This window comes from Macrobrachium rosenbergii, chromosome 41 (assembly GCF_040412425.1).
Source record: "Macrobrachium rosenbergii isolate ZJJX-2024 chromosome 41, ASM4041242v1, whole genome shotgun sequence".
NCBI classification, from domain to species: Eukaryota; Metazoa; Arthropoda; class Malacostraca; order Decapoda; family Palaemonidae; genus Macrobrachium; species Macrobrachium rosenbergii.
This window is the reverse complement of record NC_089781.1, coordinates 12,281,800-12,295,380: the sequence shown is the minus strand read 5'-3', so window position 1 is coordinate 12,295,380 and position 13,581 is coordinate 12,281,800. Positions and strand designations below refer to the sequence as shown.

Genomic DNA, 13,581 nt, shown 5'->3' with positions numbered 1-13,581 from the left:
AGCGTCTGTTGGATTCCGTCCGTCGAGACTTGTGTATCGCAAATTTTGTTTAAGCGTCGTGACTTGTGTATTGCAGATTTTCTGAAACGCCTGTTGTGACTTGTGTATCGCAGATTTTCTGTAAACGTTTTCTGTAAACGCCTGTTGGATTCCCTGTCTGTTGTGACCTGAACGCGTTGGATCGCAGATTGCAGATTTTCTGTAAATGTCTGTTGGTCGTTCCGTCTGTCGTGACTTGTGTATGGCAGATTTTCTGTAAACGTCTGTTGGATTCCGTCTGTCGTGATTTGTGTATCGCAGATTTTCTGTAAACGTCTGTTGGATTCCGTCTGTCGTGACTTGTGTATCGCAGATTTTCTGTAAACGTCTGTTGGATTCCGTCTGTCGTGACTTGTGTATCGCAGATTTTCTGTAAACGTCTGTTGGATTCCGTCTGTCGTGATTTGTGTATCGCTGTTGGATTCCGCCTGTCGTGACTTGTGTAACACAGATTTTCTGTAAACGTCTGTTGGATTCCGTCTGTCGTGACTTGTGTATGGCAGATTTTCTGTGAACGTCTGTTGGATTCCGTCTGTCGTGATTTGTGTATTGCAGATTTTCTGTAAGCGTCTGTTGAATTCCGTCGGTCGTGACTTGTGTATCGCAAATTTTCCGTAAACGTCTGTTGGATTCCGTCTGTCGTGACTTATGTATCGCAGATTTTCTGTAAGCGTTTGTTGGGTTCCGTCTGTCGTGACTTGTGTATCGGAAATTTTCTGTAAGCGTCTGTTGGATTCCGTCTGTCGTGACTTGTGTATCGCAAATTTTCTGTAAACGTCTGTTGGATTCCATCTGTCGTGACTTGTGTATCACAGATTTTCTGTAAACGTCTGTTGGATTCCGCCTGTCGTGACTTGTATATCGCAAATTTTCTGTCATGAATTATATAATGCTCCTTTTTATTGCTTTTTTAACTGTTGATAGAAATTACGACTCTTGTTCATGGAAACTAATTTATTTTTTTATATTTTTAACTGTGTTTTAAAGGCGTATTGTAATCATTCAATAGATGTCCAATTTTATATTTTACTTTCATGTATAGACATCATCGTTCTGGAGAAATGACAGCCAATTGAGGTCGTTTCGATATTCAGTCTGAGAGTGTTTTTATATTAAAGAGAAAACGCATTTTCAGTTATGTACAGTTCGTTATATACAAGTACGTTAGGTAATGTTTTCTTAACCAACTGCATTGGCTAAAGCCGTTCAGTGTGTTTTCAAGTCTCTCTCTCTCTCTCTCTCTCTCTCTCTCTCTCTCTCTCTCTCTCTCTCTCTCTCATTCCAGTTCAACCTTATGCTTTTTTTTTATTTCTAGAAAAAAATATTCAATTCTTTACAAGTAAGAGTGACCAGGAAATCAGTTCTTTGCAACTTAGTTCTTTAATAAAAGCGATGACAGTTCCATTATGCTTTTATCTATTTCTGTCAAGAATTCTATTGAACCGTTCCTTTATCAGATAATAGGAGAATTCTATTGTGTTATTTTTCCGATAGATTTCAGTTGTGTCCTCAGTTTTTGACTAAGAGAATTACATCACACCGTTGTCTGTTCATGTCGAGAAAGTTTCATTGCACCCTTTTCTTTTGCGAAGAGAATTCACTCGTGTCGTTTCTGTATGTGTCAAGAATATTTGTTCGCCGCTGTTCACCCAGTCAAGAAATTCCATTTCACCGTTTTTGTTTGTCGAGAATCTGTATTGAACCGCAAGTGAATTCTGTTCTCTCGTTGCGTGTTTGTGAGGAAAAAAAGAAGTATTGCGTTGTTGTCTGTTTCTTTCAAAGAGAACATCCCAGTAGCTCACTCCCTCAACAGGAAACGCCTGGGGGATGCTTATGACGTCACTGGCATCCCGATGGGGGCTTTTTTGACACCAGCAGAAGCAACTCCACCCTTACCTTACCAGGAAGAGGGAGTTTTTCTTAGGAGTCGTCCCCTTTTTAGAGCAAAACAGAACCATTCCATTTTTAGATGTCGAGAGAAATCGTTCCTTCCTTTACCTTTGGCAGATGTTTATATCTGGAGTCTTACCATTTTCTGCCGCTGTGATTTGAATGATGATGCTTGGAATGCAAATATATTCATGAGCAAAGGATATTCATTAATATCCCTTTTGCTACCGTTATGCATTGAACTTTGTATTTCCACCGTACAGAGTCTTTTTTGTCATAAGCTTAGACAGGCAATCTCCTTAGGTAAATGGTAGACATTTTGCTTTGCATTAATTGCAGATGGAGTTGTGAGTTGAGAATTTTCATATCAATTCTCTGTTAGTTCAGTTATTTATGAAAGTGTCATTGAACACCATTGAGTTTTATTTCTTATTTTATAATCGAATTTTGCATTGCACCTCATTGTCATTCATTGTCATTTGTGTTTTTTATTCCTTTTTAATAATTGAATGTGTTAAACAGATTAGTCTGTTGATATTTTATTCAAAATTTGTGTGGTTGTAACTTTTCAACGCCACTGAATGCGCGCGCATGCTAGTATGCGTATGTCTACAGTACGCCATCCAACATGATTTGTTTTGGTCTCCATTTCAGATAATGTGTGTAGCAGCTGAGTGAGATCATGATGTTGGGGGAGACTGTGGTCCTGGGAGTGGGAGGCGGAGGCAGTGGCAACCTGCTTCGACCCCGCTCAGCAGACAACCTTGCCCGGCTCGCCCCTGCGTCTTCCATGCCCGCTCTCGATGACCTCACCGAGTCTGAAGTTTTCGTAGGTCAGTTCATGGTCCGCAGGGGACACACACACACACACACACACACACACACACACACACACACACACACACACACACACACACACACACACACACACACACACTTACCTATCTATTATAAATGGGGGATGGTGGCTGTTTAAAACATCATGTAATGAATTTTAATTGACGGTTTTTTTTTTACACAAATTCATTGAAATCTGATTCAGTTGGGTAGGCCATTGAATAAAGACTTAAACACACCTATCATAAGTGGAGGATGGTCGCTGTTTAATGGATCATGTGGTAATTTGTCAATGACAACTTTTTGCATAATTTCATTGAAATCGGACCTAGTTATAGGTACAGCATAAATAAGTACACACACACACACACATGCACATATATTTAACTATCATCAGTGGGGGAGATGGCTGTTTAAAAGTTCAAGTGATGTTATGTAATTGACGTTTGTTGCACAAATTCATTGAAATCAGATCCAGTTAGGTACAGTGTTAAATAAGGTCAATTCCCAGAGTCCTGCGTCCAAGCAATGTAAAAATAGCAACAGAAACCAAAACTAAAATCACTAAAATTAAGTATCTAACTAACTTAAAACTATCATAGAAAGAATTCACAGTGAACTTATCCATCATCAGGGGGGAGGGAGTGGTGGCTGTATAAGCTCATGTGATGATTTTTAATTGGCGTTGTATACATAAAAACTGAAATTTGATCCGGTTAGGTATAGTGTTATAATGAGCTTGAATATTATGAAGAGTGGATACTAAAATAATACACTTAATATATTACATTCTGTAAATGCAAGATACCATGTAATGTAACAATAAATTTCCTTGATTTTTTAAAATGTGAGTTAGAGAAAGGAGTGTATTTAGCAACGTATATCCTGAGTTTGTGATGACTTTTTAATCTTTAAATATGCTTAAGTGATTGTTAAACTTTTAGACTAGGAAGTAATTAATTTTATCCTTGTCTTTTGTGCATCTGCATAATGTAGCTAGTTTGTTGCAGAATATGTCCAGTAACGAGCTCTGGGAAAATGAATAAATTTCAAATGTGTATAATTATTTGATTCATATGTTACTGATTTTTCCATAAATTTTTCTGTCTGTACTCATGCTTTTCAAGTAATTTTAAAGGAACTTCCTGCACTGTATGTTTTGAGGAAGATGTACAGCATTCATAATGGTTTGTTAATATAACATATGTTGCGATATTTGTGTTGGAATTTAAGTGTAACTTTGCTTAAAGAATGAAGAGCGAGATATTCCACATGCTAATGATAATGATGACTCTTGGTAGCAATTACAGCATTAGTCTATACTGTATATGGAAAGTCTGTAAGTTCAAAGGAAATTATTTTTCATTTTAGGTGAAGAAGAAGAAGAAACTCTATCAGTGATTAATGGAAGTGAGAAGAATGAGGACTTCTGTGAACGTCCAGAGTCCCTTCAGGAAATATTGGCACCATTTGATCAGGTGTCACCGTGTGATGGCACAACACCGGATTTGCATTCCCCTACAAGCCCTACCCCAGTACCTACCACCAACCTTGTGATTACCTACCATGACGAAAGCCTTCGTCTTCCTTTGGATGCTGTGAAAGAAGAAGTCGAGGCAGAAGCATTAGAGGAAGCAAGTATGATTCTCTCGAGTGGACCTGGCTCACTCAGCCATACATCGCTCGCCTCTTCTGTTATCTCGAATACTTCTCTAGATGATGGCACCCTATCATCCTCTCGAACAGATACTCTCGATACAGTTATTGCTGTGAATGTTATACGACAAACACCCTCTCCTGAATCTACCGCCAGTAGTCCTATGCCATCAAAAACAACCCCTCCCCCTCGGCCTGGCAATAGGGATGCGGCACGCGTGTCTGGAACAACGCCCACAAGGACGTCTCCTACTTCTCCACGCAGTTCTGGCCGTAGTTCTCCAAGGGCCTCTACAGATACCCCACGTACTCCTGAGAGACGTCGCAAGACAGTTTCCGTGTCTTCACCCCGGAGTGACAGCAGTAGAGGCAGCACGCCGAGAACACCTGCTTTGCGCACAACCCCCCGTACCTCAGAGAAACCCAAAAGCGAAGAAAAGAAAACCCCTAGGAGCTCGCTACGTAGTTCAACGATATCGACTGAAAGAAAATCGAGCTCAAGGTTGCATGATACAGCCAGAAAAGATGCCGAAAAATCCTCTAGTCATTTACGCACCAAATTAACCGATAAGGATCATACAGATGAAAGCCGCAGTACGAGCTTGTTGCGAAAGAAGAAAGTTGAGACCAAAGATACCAAAACAGAAGCAGACAAAAGTGGAACATTGGGAAGGAAAAAGAAGGAGCCTAAATCAGAAAAGGAGGAAGTTGCTGAAAAGTATGGTACTTTAGGTCGATGTAGAAAAGCAAAAGAAAGTGGTGATGCCAAAGATGATGGGAGAGACCACGGTATGTCAAAGGATACTAAAAATACTCTAGATATGTATGCTACTCTTCCGAGACGCAAAGCTCGAGAAATAAGTGCTCGATGGAGAGAACAAATGGCCTCGGAAGAGGAGGCTGCAAAGGCATCACTAAGGCGAACAAAGTCCATTGGGAAAACTGAATCTTCCAGTAGCTCCTCGTCCTCAAGGGGCCGGAGCACAAATTCAGTAATGACAACAAGTTTGCCATCCAGTGCACTGACAGGTCTTTCAAGAGCTCGAAGCCCTCGAAGTACCCACAGGGAGCCTAGACCTGTGGCAGGGTCGTCATCTTCGACCACCCGCAAAGAGAGAACCATCATCTGCCTGGAGACAGCTGTTCAGACTTCCCTTACTGGGACTGATGTCAGCTCAGCAATGAGAGCTCTGTCTCGTCAGAATTCTTCAAATAATGATGATGGCTCTCAATATGCAAAGCCCCATGTTACATTCATTAGTGAAGTAGAACCGCCAAAGGAACGGAAAGACAGACAGCATGTTGAAGTGCAGGTATGGTAGCCTTTACACATTGTTTTCTGTAGTGTAAACCATTGCAGGGTAATTATTCCTTGCAGTTATTAAAGTACTTCCACATGACATTATTTTTAGATTGTTGAATTTCAGTATGAGAAATTTAAATGGCATTTCACTAGAAATATGGTAAAGTTTTGTCTTAAGATATTTATAAAAAAAATGTGCAAATTACAAAAATCTTGTAGGAGACAGTTTGGGGAAGTATGATACAGTTTATTGTACAGTACTGTGTTTATTCCCACGTATTTTTGAAAGTTGTTTTTGAATTATTCAAGTTGATTCGGTATACACTGCATTGTGTATACCGTCACCAATTGAATATTTACTGAATCATTATATAGAGTTGCACTTCAGTGAAAATAAACAATGCACTATGTTTTTAAGTGTCCAGTTTTGCTGAGGAAGTGCCTATCAACTTTAACTTTGATTTCATGGTTGTTTGTATTTTCTCTGCTTTGATTTTGTTAGATTAAGCTACAATCCGAGTGTAGTTTTCCACTAAGATCAGTCCAGAGATAGTGCTGAATAGAAGGCTTGAAAAGCAGTAGACCCACATACATTTCCACAACCATGATTTTGTTGAGAAAAACAAAACCGTAAATATAACTTTTGCTGTAATTTTGGAGTAAAAAAAAAAGATTATGTGGCAAGGCTTTCTCTCTAGTTCTTAAGGTTTTAGTAGTTTATATGAATCATGTTATCAGTGTTGTAACTTAACCCTCAGGTTGAATTGGCTTGGCGGTTAGGTGAAGGAGAACTACCTGAGCACGTTCGTCGTCTAACAGAAGAGCATACACGCTTACAGACAGAGCACGCTCGAGCTCGTGCACGTTTAGAAGAAATGGAAAAGCTCCAGAGTGAAGTGGAGTCATTGAGGTTATCTTTACAAGAAGAAAAACTAGAAAAGGAAGAAGTTCAGGCTGAGCTTGACAGGACATCCCAGCGTGTCAAAGAAATGCTTGCATCAATGGAAGGAGTTGAACATGGTTAGGATATATATGGCTATTTTGTAGATATTTCATGTATTGTGTAAGCCCGTAATTAATATTGATTTTATGTAGTACTGCACTCTGTTAAGCTTATTCTAAACAGTTTAATCATCAAACCACAGCACCATATCCAGAGCTGCCATGAAGGATTTGTTTTTAAATGAAAGGTGATAATTAGAGCAAAACAAATTTGAAGAAATTGGATAGTCACATTGGAAAAGACTAAAGAGAACCTTGAAAAGTAAAAGATGGAAAGCAATGTAGGTGGAAGACACAAGCATGCCAAGGAGAACCATTAATAATGTCCTGGGCACAGATCATTCTTTTGCTGCTGTTTTGGACAAGATTTTGTGTTGGATTAACATTGCTTTCTTAAATCTATATGTAAAGTTTTTAATATTTGTTCCTCTTTTTGGGATCAAGGCACCTGTAACTTTATGATAATATTTAAAATCCGCTGTCTTACGTCTTTCACTGCAATTCAGAAGTGTACCTACATGTTTTATATGCAATTTATAAAGTAAGACATTTGAAATCTTCCAGTTTTATGTTAGGATGTTTTTCCATTGTGGTGTGCGAATATTTATTCTTTTTTATTACATATTATATGAATTAGACTGCAGTACTGTATCAGTTTTGACCTTTACATGTCACTATATTCATAAGTACCTTTATGAAGGGCTTGAGTTAGTATTGTATAATTATTAATGCTGAAATAACAAAATATTTCTTCCCGTTCCACAGAATTCAACAGCCGCGGTGATAGTCTAATTGAGTTGGAGTCTCAGTTGCATCACTCAGCCAATGTTCATATTCAAATGCAAGAGAAACTCAATCAGTATGAGGAGTTTGCCGTCAAAATTAAAAGAGTAAGAGATATCAATGCATTTTGCCATTCTCTCTCTCTCTCTCTCTCTCTCTCTCTCTCTCTCTCTCTCTCTCTCTCTCTCTCTCTCTCTCTCTCTCTCTCTCTCTCAATTAAAACATATAGTTCAACCTCATTCTTGACTCCTTACTGTTGTTACATAAATTCAGGAATAAGAAGTTTTCCTATACAACTTAAGATATGTTTTTACTTTTTAGGACCTGGACAAGAGCGTTGCAGCCCAGAAGACGCTCTTGCAGCAGGTTCAAGACTTGGAAAACGAGGGACGAGAAATATCAGATTTTATGGCTGAAGAGAAAAACGCCCTTGCTGAATGCCTTCGTGAAGCTGAGACTGAAGTAAGTTCAGGGGAGGTTGGGGGAGATCTTGAGCTGTGTGTTTTAGCTGAATTTTCAGTTTGGACATGGTTTTCCCCATTTCACGTGACAAGAAAGGCAGCATATATGAAATCATAAACGTTTGCATTGAATCAATGTTGTATACCCTTATTTGTTATGTCATACAGTTGTATTTCCAATAAGTTGATCAGGTAATAATGTACCATATTCTACAATTTAATACTCAAGTACTGTAAAATTATAATCACACACTTATGTGAATGACCAAGTCCTATTTAAGAAATTGTGTTACATTTTCAGCTTGCGAGGCTACGTGATGAATGCAAGCAGCTATCAGCTAAATATAAACAAAAGGATGAGGAAGCAAGGCACATGGTGCGCCTTGCTGAAGAACGAAAGTATGTACTGTATTTCAAATTTAAAATCTGGTTTTCATTTTTAATTCTCACAAAAATTAAATTGATCTGGGGTCATAGTTGTTGTTGTTGGCATTGATATAACCTGGTAGATTTAAAATGGCATCACAAGTACGTAATTTCTTCTTGTACATAAACTGGCTGTCCAAGTGCTAGTCTTTAAATTTGATTAATAGTGATTATAATTATTATATATCATGGCTTGAACTTCAGCTTTTCAGTGAACTTAGATAGTACTGGAAAGATATTTATGCACTCAGAGCTTATACAACTCTTTAGGAGAGGCACCATACTGAATAGTTTTTGTTTATCATGAAATATTCTGTCTGGCGGAAAAAAAAAAAAGTAAATAAACCTTTTAGGACCGCTACAGTACACTAAATGGGGGACAGGTCCCAATGCCTATGACACATGGCCAGTGTGTTGTTAGGCCCATGGCGCACTGGCCACGTGTCATAAGCACTGGGACCTGTCCCCCACTGGCTGTCAGCTTAATAAACAGGAGATCGGCACCTGCCCTATGAGCCCACAGAGGCCTAGGAGGACTTTTAACTTAACTAACACTAATTGAGAGAAGACATTAATGATTCATGTGAAATAGTAGTGAAACATTTTAAAGTAAACTGAAAGGCATCTTGCTGTTAAACCATCCAGAAACTTTTGCTCTCCAGTTAAACTACTGTAATTGGTACGTACACCTTTTTTTAAAGAGCTCAATGTTGCAATGAAAACTTCAGTTTTAGGATCGAGCCTCTTGTCTGACATGTTAGGGTTAGCCATTGTAAATGAGCTTTCTTCATTGATAAAGGTTTGTTTTATATTGCCTGAAGTAGCAATTTCCATAGCATGTCTGAAAGGTAAGAAGGGAAATCAATGGCATACAACCCAAAAAGATTGGTAAGAGAGCAGATATCACATAAAATCACAATAATTAAAACCTGTTGCCTTCAGTTGGTCAGATCAGGCCCTCCTCCAAAAGATGTGTCATTCAGTATTTCCTTTGGTGGTGACATGGATTGTTTTTTGAATATACATTTATTTACAGGAATAAGTGCATGGCTCTGCAAGCAGAGATTTGTTCTATACAGTCTCGCACTCGTGATATGATGGTGTGTCAAGGAGCAGAAGTCTCTGGTGCTGCAGTGTCCCTTGCCAACTTATCTTCACGATTGCAAACCTTGATTGACAAACTTGTTCAAGATTATTCAATTACTGAGTCAGACCTTGAGGTACTGTTTCCATTGTCATTACCAAACTATATTTCCGTGTTGAATGTGCTATATTAAATTGTATTATGTCAGTTGTCTTGTTGCCTGACCCTGCATTTATGTGAATCCCCTTTTTAGGAATGATAAACTTAGTTACAGGTCATGCTATACAAAACATGTATTATCATGAACGAAAAGGAACCCTTCTTTTTTTTATTGTTTAGATGATAGTTACACCAACCGAATCAGACAGCAGTGCCTCCTCTACAAATGGGACGCCAGAACGCAAATCTCCCTACAAGGTGTCTGCACGAACGCCTTCCCCTCGTAAAACTGCCTCGTTTATATCCGCCCTTTTACATGCAATGCGTGGCAGTCCAAAAGAAAAGATGAATCAGCTTGGTGGGACTTCACATTGTAATGGAACTAGTAAACAGGTGATGGTTAACTCTGTGAAGAGAGAGAGAGAGAGATAAAGAAAGAAATAGAAGGCTAGGCTTTTGACCATTTGCTTTTAGGTTTCCTTAACACCATAGTATTCGCATGTTATGCTGTTGCTTTTGGCTAGTGAGATGTTGCTGTTACTTGAGTGATTTTTTGAAGGTCATCTGTACATATAACAGGAAACAACACTCCACTAAAGGAGAATATGAGGTAGATTATATGATGAACCTTTATATTGATGAAAACAACATATATATATTTTAAATTTTCATCAAGTTCTCATATAAGCAACTCAAGTATGTTGATAATTCTTTACTTCATCAAAGTATTGAAACTACTGTATAATTAAGTAAAAAAATTTATAGCTAATATCAAGATTTTATACAAAAAACTAGACTTTTGTAGTACTGTTTAGTGGGATGCAGTCAGCAGATTCATTGTGGGAATATTAGTATTGAAAATTATGAAGCAGTTGTTCATTAATGTATTCAACTTTGTCAAATAACTATTGTAAAGGGAAAATATTTTTCAAACTAAACTTCATAATCTAATAGTGTTATCATCAATTGCATATTACAGTAGTTTTCACACCCATTTGATGATTCGATCATTGTTGTGAAAGGATGGTTTGTTGTTGAATACTATCTTGTATTTGTTACCATGAAATAAACTAAGTTCAAGTGACCCAGCAACATGCTTACAAAAAATATTTGATTCAGTATCAAAACAATGAAACAATGAAAACAAAATTGATACATTACATTGACCACTTCAAACTAATATTGATGGTGATGGTTCTTGATAGTTATTAGTATTCAAGTACATTACTGCCAAGTAAGTACAGCACAATGACTGTTCTGGTGATGGGGTTATAAAGGAGGACTACCCTTTGACAGAAATAAACTGCTGTTTGCTGTTTCAAAGTCTTCTTTTTTTTTATTTAACTTTTGTTTTTTCTCTTGTTAATGAGTTTGTGTTAAAAGGAGGCCACAAGAAATGACAGGAGATTCATGGTTTCCCTGGATGTTATTAGCTTGGATTTTCCAAACCAATAGCATGAGATAAGATGTTTAGGCACTTTTTTTTTTTTTTTTTTTTTGCAGTATAGTACACTGGATCCACAGATGCTTAAAATCAAAATGATTGATATTTGCATTAGGCAGAAAGATTAGCTCACCCCGGCTTAGTTACTTTTGATATCGGGCACCTCACTGGAAAATTAAGGGGAACTTTTTGAACCACAAAAGATTTAATAAATTACTTTTTTTTAAATATAGTCTGAAAACTTAACCAAAGTTGTTAACCAAAGCGCCGAATGACTCTATGGATCCCAGTGGTTGACTTTATGCCTAAATCTCATATTCCATTCCATTCCTCTTAACCAAAGTTTTAAAGTAAGTTGCTTACCAATATCACATTCCTGCTGTTTATCACATTAATAAAAGCTGATATAAAAGCATTTTGATGATTGAAAGAGTGATAAAAAAATGTACCTAGAAGTTAAGCATAGTTTTGCAGCCTTCATCACTCACATTGCCTGAATAGTAGTGGGGCCTTCGTCACTCACATTGCCTGAAGTTTATATGCTTTTGGACAACATGATGATGCACATTCTCTACTCTACTGAAGCTGTGAGATCATGCCCATAATGAAAACGTTGTCAGTTGCCTTTTTCCAGGTTAATCATTCAAAAAATAGCCTGTGCGATTTTAAGTTTTGTGAGAGGCCTAAAGTTATTTTAGAAATAATTCTTTTAACACAGTCTTGCAAAGTCTGGATCTGACTAGTATTGTCATTTCAATAAAATTACAGAAATGCCCATGTTTATGAACTTTGTACATTATAGTAAGATTTACAGTATGCTGTAGTTCCATTTTCAGTGTCTGAAAGAAAATATTGCTGCAGCAGTAAATGGAAACACATAGTAGTTTGTGCAAATCATGCCCAAGAGCACTTTTGGAATAGTTTGTTTAATTTTGGTGCTGTGAGATGTACATCTGTCAAAATAACACGAAAACTTGCTTGCCAAGAAACTTTGAACTTTATCCAAAGACCAGAGTGGCATCACATTTTTTTTGGCATTGTGTAAACATGAAAACTTGAAAAAATCAAATGTATGGCACCTTAATGCTGTTGAGGAGACCAGTTTGAGAGCCTTTATTGCAAAAATTAATGTCACTGCAGTATGGGATAACTGGTATGCATTGCACTTACTTTACCGTGACAATATTTAAACCACCATGTAAATGAATTCCAGTTTTTGCAGAGAGATGCACCACCCAATAATTCAGTATAGCTTCTGGATTAAGATTTTTTAAAATTATGTACTGTTACATATACTGTAGTTCTACAGAATTTTGCTTTAAAAATTCATGCTGTGATAACACTGATATAATTTTTTTATTTATCACTATCAGGGAGACTCGGTAACTGGATTTATGTGTTCGTACTAAAGAAAAAATTTATGGGATTATCAATAGAAAAATTGAAGTGTGTTTTGTGATTTATGGTCAAGATTATTTCCTTTAAGATACATTTTTTCTCGTGCACAGATTGTTCCAAAGGTTTGCTTTATATTTTTGGAATGCTGTGATTCACAGATTTTGTACTGTAAAGACTAACCTTGCTTACATACCAGTTCCCACTTCTACAATTCCTGATGATGACGTTAACACAATTATATTTACTGAAAAGTTATCAGGTTATTCTTTTTTCTCAGGTTGGGGGCATTTGTATGAAGTTTTTGTCCATTCCTCTTTTTTTATGGATTTTCCTTTGACTCATAGCCTCTGTGGGAAGTTTTTCTTGGAAACAACTTGATTATTCTTTGCTTCCTTTGTACTTATTTTATAAACTTAGGTTGGTCCTTATGCTAATATTGCTTGTTGAAAATTGTGGTATAGCTTCAAAATGTATTATTTAGTTTTGTTGTACTGTATTACTATTTTTCAGGTCATGTTGATCTTGCATATATGTAACGGGAACATTTTCTCTGTGGTTTTTTGTTGGTTGATTGGTTTTGTTTTCTCCTATATAGTTGACCTTGATCTGATTTTTATCAAAGATGATCCTTCAAGAGTGGTTTAATATCCTTCGGCATGCTTGTTTTTCTATTTAAATTTAGTATCTTTTTCTAGACATCTGTAATGCATAAGTTTTATATATATATATATATATATATATATATATATATATATATATATATATATATATATATATATATATATATATATATATATATATATATATATATAGATTGTTTAATTGCTTAATTGTAGAAAAAATAACCATTTCCATTGCTTTCTTATATTAAATATCACAGATTACTCCATGTTCATGCATGTAAATCTATTTTTACCACTACAACTAGATATACAGGGTGTTTAGTGTTTTCCCAATATACAAAAGTAGTGGATTTTTGAGGAGTAGTTATTCATACTGACAGACTTTTCTTCAATTAATACTACATTATGATTTTACTTAATAAATTAGTGTCTGATATTACATTCTGAATTATCATTTCTGCATGTAGCTGTGCAGT

General features: G+C 36.8%; 1 protein-coding gene across 7 annotated transcripts in view; it reads left to right on the top strand.

The window, feature by feature from the left end:
• The window catches only part of corn (cornetto), a 229,301-nt gene that overhangs the window by 199,910 nt on the left and 15,810 nt on the right, over positions 1-13,581 (top strand). For 4 of the 7 annotated variants that reach the window (XM_067083996.1, XM_067083995.1, XM_067083993.1 and 1 more), the window contains exons 2-9: positions 2,584-2,762; positions 4,138-5,735; positions 6,484-6,745; positions 7,493-7,617; positions 7,832-7,972; positions 8,273-8,370; positions 9,434-9,617; positions 9,821-10,033. In XM_067083996.1, coding sequence (XP_066940097.1) covers positions 2,612-2,762; positions 4,138-5,735; positions 6,484-6,745; positions 7,493-7,617; positions 7,832-7,972; positions 8,273-8,370; positions 9,434-9,617; positions 9,821-10,033 — 2,772 coding nt within the window. In that variant the 5' untranslated portion in view covers positions 2,584-2,611. The remainder of the gene's footprint in view (positions 1-2,583; positions 2,763-4,137; positions 5,736-6,483; positions 6,746-7,492; positions 7,618-7,831; positions 7,973-8,272; positions 8,371-9,433; positions 9,618-9,820; positions 10,034-13,581) is intronic. The other 3 variants (XM_067083998.1, XM_067083999.1, XM_067083997.1) reach the window with 1 other exon arrangement.